This window comes from Neophocaena asiaeorientalis, unplaced genomic scaffold, assembly GCF_003031525.2.
Source record: "Neophocaena asiaeorientalis asiaeorientalis breed wild unplaced genomic scaffold, Neophocaena_asiaeorientalis_V1.1 scaffold240, whole genome shotgun sequence".
Taxonomy (NCBI): Eukaryota; Metazoa; Chordata; class Mammalia; order Artiodactyla; family Phocoenidae; genus Neophocaena; species Neophocaena asiaeorientalis.
In genome coordinates, this window is record NW_020185331.1 from 4484875 (window position 1) to 4495082 (window position 10208).

Below are 10208 nucleotides of genomic sequence, written 5' to 3' on the forward strand. Positions count from 1 at the left end.
TGTAAAGGTCTTATACATCTTTTGTCATATTTATCCTTAAGTATTTGTTATTTTTAATGCTATTATAAATGGTATTTAAAATTTTTGATTTCTGTATTGTTCACTGCAAGTATGTACAAATACACTTCTTTTCCAATCTGTGTACCTTCCATTTTTCTTTTTTGTTTTATTGTACTGACCATCAGTACAGTGCTCAAAAGAATTGGTAAGAGTGGGTGTCCTTATCTTTGGGAAAAGGCATTTGGTCTTTTACCATTTTATATATACTTTTATATAGATATATGTTAGCTATAGATTTTTCATAGATACATTATCAGAGGATTAGGAGGTTCCCTTCAGTTCCCAGATTGCTGAGAGCTTTCATTAGGAATGGATGTTGGGTTTTTTTGTTTGTTTGTTTTTTGCGGTATGCAGGCCTCTCACTGTTGTGGCCTCTCCCGTTGCGGAGCACAGGCTCCGGACACGCAGGCTCAACGGCCATGGCTCACGGGCCCAGCCACTCTGCGGCATGTGGGATCTTCCCAGACCAGGGCACGAACCCGCAACCCCTGCATCGGCAGGCGGACTCTCAACTACTGTGCCACCAGGGAAGCCCTGGATGTTGGTTTTTGTTAAATGCTTTTATCTGCATCCATTGAGGTGACCATATGGTTTTCACCTTTATTCTGTTAATTGCTGTATTACATTGATTTTTGATATTAAACTTTGCATCACTACAGATCCCATGGACATTAAAAGGATTCTAATAAAGGAATACTGTGAACAACTCTATGCCCCCAGAACTGATAACCCAGATGAAATGGACCAATCCCTTGAAAGATACAATCTTCTACAACTTAGGAAGAAATAGACATTCTGAATAGACCTATACCTCTTAAAGAAATTTAATAAATAATTAATAACCTTCCAAAACAGAAAGCACCAAGCCCAGATGGGTTCACTGGTGAATTCTATTAAATGTTGAAGGAAGAAATTATACCAATTCTCTATAATTTCCTCCAGAAGATAGAAGCAGAGTGAATACTTGGTACCTAATTCTGTGAGGCCGGCATTACCCTAATACTGAAACCAAACAAAGATATAACAAGAAAAGAAAACTACAGACCAGTATGTCTTATGAACACAGATGCTCATCTATCTAATGAGCTAATTTACATCTTGTAAAGAATATATAATAGTGCAGCCTCTATGGAAAACAGTACGGTGGCTCCTCAGAATATTAATGATAGGATTACTGTGTGATCCAGCACTCCCACTTCTGGGTGTATATCCAAAAAAATTAAAAGCAGGATCTCAGAGAGATCTTTGCATACTCGTGTTCATAGCAGTATTACTCATAATAGCCAAGAGGTTGAAGCAACCCAAGTATCCATTGATAGATGAATGTACACACAAAATGTGGTGTGTTTGTGTGAATATATATATATACACACACACACACACACACAGAGAGAGAGAGAGAGAGAGAGAGAGAATGGAATAGAATAGAATATTATTCAGCCTTAGAAAGGAAATACTGTCACATGCTACAACATGGATGAAACTTGAGGACATTATTCTAAGTGAAACAGGCTTATACCTGCTTATGAGAGCCAATTGTTAGACGTTCATGAATTTTGCAAGCTGGTTGAGCTCAGATGGGTAGCTTGAAATTAGCCAGGATAGAAATTTTTAGACCATAAAATGTGCAAATGCTTTTACAAATTGGGGAGAGTTAATTGATAACTATATACCAGCACACTAGTTATTATTGCTCATCGGTCCTTGGCCTCTGATTGTAAAAGAATCCTAGAAATACAGGGAAGAGGATAAACCCAGGGAGGTACTGAGGAATGTTCTCATTCAGCCTAAGTCTAGGAGAGTTAGTAATGAGAAACTAGTGTACTATTTGACATGTATCAGCTCTAGTAAATATTACTTTGATTGTATACGAAATCAACTACCCAATATTTGACTTTTCCATCCTGCCTTTAATCCAAGTTAAGGTTTCCATCCTGCCTTTAATCCAAGTTAAGGTTTTTCTCTATATTCTTGAAACAGCTAAATGGTAGAGAAAACTATCAGCATAGCCTTTCCATAGACTCCTTTTGACAAGTTGCTGAATTTGTGTCCTTTTGATTTTGAGTAGTTCAAAAGTTTTGTTTCTGCTTCTTTAGGAGCATTCTGGAAGAGTTTTCCGACTCCAGTTTGATGAATTCCAGATTGTCAGTAGTTCACATGATGACACAATCCTCATCTGGGACTTCCTAAATGATCCAGCTGCCCAAGCTGAACCCCCCCGCTCCCCTTCTCGAACATACACCTATATCTCCAGATAAATAATCATACACTGACCTCAGACTTGCCCAGGTATGAAAAAGAATTGTGTACATAGCACTGTGGGTAGGAAATGGAACATTGGTTGTAAGGTATTGTGAGTTCATGGAGTCTTCTCATGTCCTTTATATATCCAAGTTCTGTAAAGCAGGAGCTGACACCATGAGACAGGGCTGGGGGCTGCACATTGGACACTGCCTTTGGTTGAGGTAGCCAGCCTCAGTTCTTAGATGATTCTTGAACTAGATCTAGATGATCCTTGTGTAGTAGAACTAATATTCCTGCCTCAGTAATCTAGTAGGATTTTTAAGAAAATAAAATGAGATTTGAATCAGTTTCAAAACTAAGAGTACTGACCCCAAAGCCTATGGCTTTGTAATTCCCAGATTAAACTAGCACCTTTAATGGAGACCCTTTAACCCAAGTAGATAATCTAATGTGTGAAAGGAAAAATTTCTTGGTGAAATATCGGGCTGCCTTCTCACAGCTCTGCCTTGTCAGTATCATTTGATTGTAAAAGGTAGCTTTTCTTTTATCCTTATCCGCATTCCCTACTGCCTCCAAAAAAGAAAAGAACTATTTTTTGACCTTGGAAGTAGCTCTGGAGTTGGTGAGAACTCCATATAATCTCCCACTCAAGTCTCCATCCTGTCTCTGGGGCAGGAAAAGATCCTAACATTCATCTTAATCTATAGCCATGGTATATTTAGGTCATACTTGGTGCCCTAACCAGTTCAAATATAGGTAATCACTGGTTTGGGAAAACTGTACTAGCTACTGGGGAGGATTGCCATTATTGTGATTTCTTGTTTCCCATACTTGCCTCCGTTCTTGTGCCAGAAGTACACATTTAGTACACTTTTCTGCACATCTTTCTATAGTGGTTCTTCTGACCAAGGTGTTTCATGCCCTGCTGGGCTCGCTTCAGTGCTCACTTCTCTCACAGAGGACGCACTGCTTCCTCAACCAAGGCATACAGACAGGCCTAGGTGAGAATCCTAGCTGCATGCCCTTGGGCAGATAACTTCCCAGAGCCTTAGTTTCCTTATTAGTAAAATGAGAGTTGCAATACCTACCACACAGAGCTGTTGTGAGGATCCCCTTGAAATGTTATATGTAAAATTCTTAGTGCTTAGCACAGTGTCTAGCACATAACAGGCCCTCACTAAAAAGTAGCCATTAATTAGTATTAATATTGTAGTCGTCATGTACCTATCCCCTCCTTTTGCCAAAATTTTCTCCTCCTTAGATTTTGATGGCATTTTGTCATTTTTAATATTCTTCCTGGCTCTCTGATTATTTATGTCTCCTTCTTTCTCTCACCCCTAAAACATAGACATCTGTCTCTGGCTTTTCTTCCTTATCTGAGTTCCCTGCTTTGGCTGCCTTATCTCTTCCCGAGGCTTCAGCTCTCATCTCTAATTTGTATCTGTAGTCCCAACCTCTGCCTAATCTCCAGGCCACATTTCCAGACACCACCTACACACCTGTCCTTGAAGGTACTAGGAGCACTTCTAGAGCACACATCTAACAATCAGGCTCTCCCCTCATCTACACTGCCAGTCCCCTCCAGCCAAGCAACCAGATGGCCTCACCTCACTCCCCCACTTTTGTTGGTGGCACATTGCGTTCATGGCTACTAAGGGCTGGAGCCTCAGAGCTGTCCTTGCCCGCTCTACCATTATAGGGAGCAGCTGAAAGCTTGATGCTACACCTACCATAGTCATAATCTCTAGATATCAGAGTCACTCTACAGCCCTGACCATGTCAGTGAGCCCTGCCGAGTCACTCTACAGCCCTGACCATGTCAGTGAGCCCTGCCGAGTCACTCTACAGCCCTGACCATGTCAGTGAGCCCTGCCGAGTCCCCAAACAGGCCATGTAGCCTTTGACAGAAGCTCCTGCATGGCATGGACAGAAAGCGGGCATTAGGAAGGACCTCTGAGACTTTCCCCCAATTGACAGCTAGTTTAATATTCTTTTGCTCTTAGAGAAAGTGAGAAATATAGGAAAAGGGATTAATGACTATGTGCTCTGTTTTCGCACAGGACTCATTAAAGTTGCGGTATTTAACGTATCTGCCAATACCAGGATGAGCAACAACAGTAACAGTCAAACTACCACCCACTTTCCCCGGACTAGCTGAGGAGCAGGGCTTTAAGACTCCTGTTGGGACACAGCTGGTCTGCAGTCAACCCAGGATGGTTTACTCAGCACAGCTGACTGCTTCCGTGCTGCTATCAGAAGATGTCTTCTATCTTTTGTGAATGATTGGAACTTTTAAAACCCACCTCCCCTCCTTCTTTCCTCCTGCACCTGTTTTTTCCTCATTTGGTTCCAGACAGAGATGACATAAATATATTTAGTGTTTTGCCAGAATCTCTCTTGCTTTGCCGTTAAGCAGAAGAACTAGTTTCCTATGGAGCCTACTGGGAGACAGCCGCTTCTAAGGGACAGGGGATACAACTTCAAGCCAGACGGCACCCAGTGTCTCCCTGTAAACTGCAAGAATACCCAGCACCTGGCAAGATCTGCCCAGCCCCACTGTGCTTATGAGGAAACAGCTGTCTGTGTAGCCTCTGGGGCAAGAAAGAAAGAAAACAAGAATGTACACCCTGGAAGATCTGGGCCTCTTTCCTTCTATCTCTTTCTCTGTTTCTGTCCCTCTTGCCCCTTCTCCCACTCCCCTTCAACATGTTTATCTGCTCCACCTGAGAAGAAAGAGTATGAAGAAAGTATCCTCAGTTATCATGAGGCAAATGAGAAAATGCAGTACTTAGAAGAGTTAAGTACTCTTCAGTCAAAATTTCAAACCCAGGCTTTTGCTGCAAGTGACCCTATGTGGCGACGATGGATTCTCAGACATGGTACTGTTGTCGTATTTGCACCTCTTCTCTCTTCTCCTTGTAACACCCACCCACGCCCCCAAAACAAAAGGGGGGGGAGGGGCAGAAATTTCCTGGGCTCCTTCAATGGCCACATCTTTTCTGGACTCAGCAGTCTCCTCAATTCCATGTAGAGTTGGAAAGGAGTTGCTGATTGCATTTCCTCTCATTAACAATTAGATGTGTAATAAAAAGCGTACTTTATCTTAAATCACTGCTAAGGCTCAGCCTACAGAAGGGGTTGAAATGGCCAGAGCCATTCTGCATAATGGTTCGCATCTCTGATTTCCTCATCAGGGCCTGCAAGTACCCAGGCGTGCCTGTATCTTTGCCGAGACCACGATCAGACTAGCTTACCAGGTGGTCAAGACTAAAAGGTGATGTCTTTTTCATTTAAGCCAGTAAATATTGTCTCTCAAAAATCAAGCTAATCATCTCCACCTTGCTCTGCAGAACCTTCCTTCTGCTTTTCCAAACCTGGTATTTATGAAAGGCAGAACTGCCAGAGAGAGAATCAGGGTGAAGTTTGGCACACAGGGTTTATTAATGGCACAGAAATGCCTTCTCTTTCCTTTTCTTCCTTCTCTTGGCCTTATTTTACTCTCCACTCTCCCCAGTAAAATTCCTCTGGCAGTTGGTGAGCAACATAAATAAATGGACTTCAGGAAGAGCCAAGGCTTACTGGCCACTTCAAAATCAGCTATAGAGGCTTCAGGTGCAGGGCACGTGTGCCCCCCAACCTGGGGGCACAGGGAGTACTATCAGTATGTGCCCGGCTTGTTTCCCTGGGCAGGAATGGGCCTTCACCAGCCATATTGTGTGGCACAGACACACCCATCAGTGGGCACAGGGCAGTCTCCAAGTCTTCCCTTGGAAGCTGAGCAGACAGGCCCATTGTTTCCGTTATATCAAAGCAGTTGAGTAAAAGAAAGGCCCCTTTTAACCAGCTGCTGTAAAAACTTCAGAATGGGATCCTGTTGCAGGCAACCTCAAAGCCAGGCCACCTTTAGTTGGGGGCGGGGGCGGGTCATCCTCACTCTTTCCTCTGCTTTTCCAGAAGGAATCCTCTTCCCAAAATATGCCCAGACTGAATCTTGTTACGTACTGAGAGGCAGGTTGTGCATATGCATTTTCCCTTTCCTGCTTTATGAGTGCTTTTAAGCTTTTAGTTCCAGGTTATAGTCAGAAAACATTTCCCAGTGAAATGATTGTCATTGCTTGGGAAATTCTGGGTTGGCCAAAAAGTTCGTTCGGATTTTTCCACACATCTTACAGAAAAACCCAAAGGAACTTTTTGGCCAACCCAGTATTTTCTGAATATAATTTCCTTACCAAATACCCACATGCTAGATGTATGTCTTCTATTTAGCCACTATCAGGGTTCCTTGTCTATTGTCTTGACTGTGTGTGTGTGTGTGTGTGTGTGTGTGTGTGTGTGTGTGTGTGTTGACTATTAATGGCTTTTTGATTGGTTAAGGATTTTGCTATAGATGAGGCAGAGGGCCATCCCAGGTCAGGCATTAAAGAAGCATGGATTTTGAGCTATTTCAAAATATTGTCCAATAGCCATAACTTTACCAGTCCTTCTCTTATATGCTGCTATTCAGAAGTGGAACCATGGAATATTCATTGGTCCCCAGGGTTTTGCTCTCTCATCTAGGTTCAGTTGAAGGTATGTTGACAGGAGCTTGTCCAGTACATCATAAATGAGATCAAGGGTGAACCCTGCAGTCTGGAGCCATTAGCTCTATGGAGGATATTCTCCAGGTTGTCCTCTGCTGCTCACGGAAATGGGAATGAAGTTAAGTGGTCTGAAAAACTTGTCGGTCACATTTCTCAGCTCCTGGGGGTCATTTACCAGTTCATTGTAGAAGAAATAATCAGGTAAGTAGAAGTTTGTTTCCAGAGAAGGTAAACGCCACTTACCATCTCTGCATGATTTCAGTGGGAATCGATTATCACTAATCCCCAACTGGGCTAGAATAAATATAAAGTTTGACCTTTTTAAAAAGACAAGAGAAATGAAGTCTCAACACCTCCAAAGGAATGGTAGAAAAGGAGCTGAAGGTGTTTCTGGGCTCTGAAATGAAATGTCCCCATTGTAGATTAGTCTCTTCTCACTAAAATTCCAATTTAGGCCTGAAAGAAACATCTCATAAAGATGGGAGGAATCCTGTTCAAAAGCAGGCAAGGAGCGTGTGCATGCCCCTGCACCTGGTTACTCTGTGGGCACTTGTGAGCTCTCTGTTCACACTGGGGCTCCTTGGACAAAACCAGCATGCCTTGCTACATATGTGTGTTTTCCACTGCTGAGAATATCCTTTTACTTTCTTAATGTGCAGTTTGAAAATGGACATGAATTGTGAGTGGGAGGCCTTTTACACTTGTCCCTTGGCAAAATTCTTTCCAATGACTCTTCACCAGAAACTTCAGAGATAGGGACTCTCTGGAATTCTATTGACAAGTAATAAAGTCTGGCCCTCATAGCTTGTTTCTGGGAAAGACCCTGGAATCCCTAAATCATTCTGTTTTCTGCTGGAGTAAGAAAAATCCTTTTTTATTTTTCTTTTGTAAAATCAAAAGCTGAAGAGAAGAAAATATGCACTCTTCTCCTTTGCTGTCTCCTGGTACCCATTGGTCTGAATAGCTGTGGTTGGTCTGTTTCTTACTTAGCACTTGGTTGTACGTGGAAACACAGGGCTGGGGGTGGAGTGGTGGGGGGAATATTGGAATAATTAGGGCAAAATTTTCTTCCCCAGAATTAGACACCTTTGTATTGTTGACCTTCTTGGCATCTTAGATGGTAATACCTTCCTGCCTAGAACAGCGCAGGCCAGAGAGGCTAGGCTGCAAGCTTGATTCTGGAGGAATCCGAAGTACTTCCAGGTGTCAAAAGGGATGCTTCGATGCCTACCACCTGTTTGATGATCAGGTTTGCCATATGACTTTAATCCATATTTCTGATCTCCTCCTCCATTTCTCTGAGTTCAGCAGACTTCCCCGAGCTGGAGAACAGAAAAAGGTGCCCTTGCTTCTTTTTGCCTTCCTCTCTTCCCTCCTAGAGTAACCCTCACTTCTACCAAGTGTACCTGAACCTGCAGGCTGAGTTTATCTCCCCAGGCCTCATCCACATAGCCGATCGCTGACAGACCACAGCCCCTTACGTTATTCACAGTCTCAACATAATCAGTGTTGAAAAGACAGCCATCTCTTAGTAGATTAAAGCTGAGTTTCTCTTCTTGTTACTTTACCTGTAGTTCATTTGTGACTTCAGAATCCTTGGAACTGAGGAGAGAAACCAAAAAAGCATGATTATGGCTGCTGATTTCAGGTGGAACTTAATGCATTGATATCCAGAAACCTCTTCTGTTGGAAATTGAGTACCTATGACCTAAAATTTCCTGGAGACAGATGACATCTGCCAACATCTCTCCAGCCCACCCAACTGGTTCCTGGGTGGCTGTGTGGGTGTTTAACGGTCAGTGCAGTAAACAGCATTATAAAGCTTCACCTCCCCTCTGTCCCTTTCTCTTCTTGGACACTGATGGAAAAGACCAACAGGAAAGGTTAGATCTCTGGGTACCAAGGATACTAACACTTTCCCAAATCAAGCCCAACGCAGACTGTTCTGACGGATGTTCACTGGACTCCAGCTATGGGGCGGGCCTGGCAACAAGTGTGAGCCTCCCTGAGAGCTTTCGGTTGGCTCAGCCTTTATTCTCTAGACTCTTCAGTACTGACTGCTTTGACTTTTGTGATTATGTTATGGTGATGTGTAGTCAATGTACCAATATGTTCACAACCTAGGATCATGGTAATACAGTGTGTTTTGTTTTGTTTTTAACTGTTCAGAAAAAAAGTAACTTAAATTACAAATATAAGATTAAAATGAATGTCCTGGGTGTCTTATCTCTTTACACCAACACGAAGAGGACAATGACTTTTTCAATATAGAAACTGAGGGAGTAAACAGAGACCTTTTGAAGGTAATCTGACATGAGAAAGCAATATTGAGAGAAGACAGGGCCAAATGGGTATGAATAAGTATGGGAAGGGAACCCAGGCATACAATTAGTGTTCCATGTTGAATTAAATTGAAGCCAAAAGTGATGTCTAACTTGGGAACTGGTCACTATAGCCTTGGCCTACCAACCTGAGCTCAGAACTTAAGTTTTCCTCTGCCACCTCATTAGGTGAAAAGACTTGGGTTTCCCCGGCATCCCATTTGATCAGTTTCGAGATGGGAGAGCTCATATTTGGGAGTAATTTCAAGAGAGATTCCAACAAGCTATAAAAATGAAGGGAGCATTGATTGGGGAAACCCACCCTCCTTCCCTTCTTAAATCAAACCTAGGGAAGTGAGTACCAGGTTGCAGCCAGACCATTCCCTCCTCTCCTCCCTCTTCCCCTCTAGTGCCACAAGCAGGAACCTCAGCAAAAGTAACTCATCCTTGTTCTACATCTATGGGCTTTTAGTAGTGGTGGTCCTCCCTGCCTGACAAGGCCCCCTGGCTCTGTCAGCCTTGTTGTGCCTGTTGTACCTGGATTGACAACTGCGGTCATTAGAGCATTCTCAGACTATTAGATGACGGGGCCCCAGTGCAGAAGTATCCCTGCTAGAACAGGAGGCATGTCAGAGCATCAGGTGCACCTGACATTGTGCAAATGAGGAACCTGAGGAACAAGAAAAAGGGCTCCCCACACTGCCCAAGACCACACTGGAGTCTCCTCCCTAAGAGCTAAGGAGAGGGAAGGGGAGGAGTCAGTGGACACTCCTGGGGCCACTGGCATCTACTCAGTTGTCACTTGTAGGCTGGACTCCTGAGCCCAAAATTGAGCAGAGGCTGGGCCTGGGAGGGTTATGGGTCTCACCTTGAAACCCAGTGTCAAATCGCTCCCCTCTAGGAAGACTGGGGTCTAGGGCACACCCTTGGAAGACTCAGCCCTGAAATCACTTTCCTAAAGCAAGGCTGGGCCTGGAATCCCTCTCCCCTTGAAACCTATAGC

At 43.4% G+C, this 10208-nt stretch overlaps 1 protein-coding gene across 8 annotated transcripts in view; it reads left to right on the forward strand.

The window, feature by feature from the left end:
- The window catches only part of BTRC (beta-transducin repeat containing E3 ubiquitin protein ligase), a 179474-nt gene extending 170380 nt beyond the window's left edge, over nt 1–9094 (forward strand). For 6 of the 8 annotated variants that reach the window (XM_024734940.1, XM_024734942.1, XM_024734946.1 and 3 more), the window contains 2 exons: nt 2157–2349; nt 4365–9094. In XM_024734940.1, the coding sequence (XP_024590708.1) occupies nt 2157–2318 (162 nt within the window). In that variant the 3' untranslated portion in view covers nt 2319–2349; nt 4365–9094. The remainder of the gene's footprint in view (nt 1–2156; nt 2350–4364) is intronic. The other 2 variants (XR_003001800.1, XR_003001799.1) reach the window with 2 other exon arrangements.
- Nucleotides 9095–10208: the final 1114 nt, after the last annotated feature.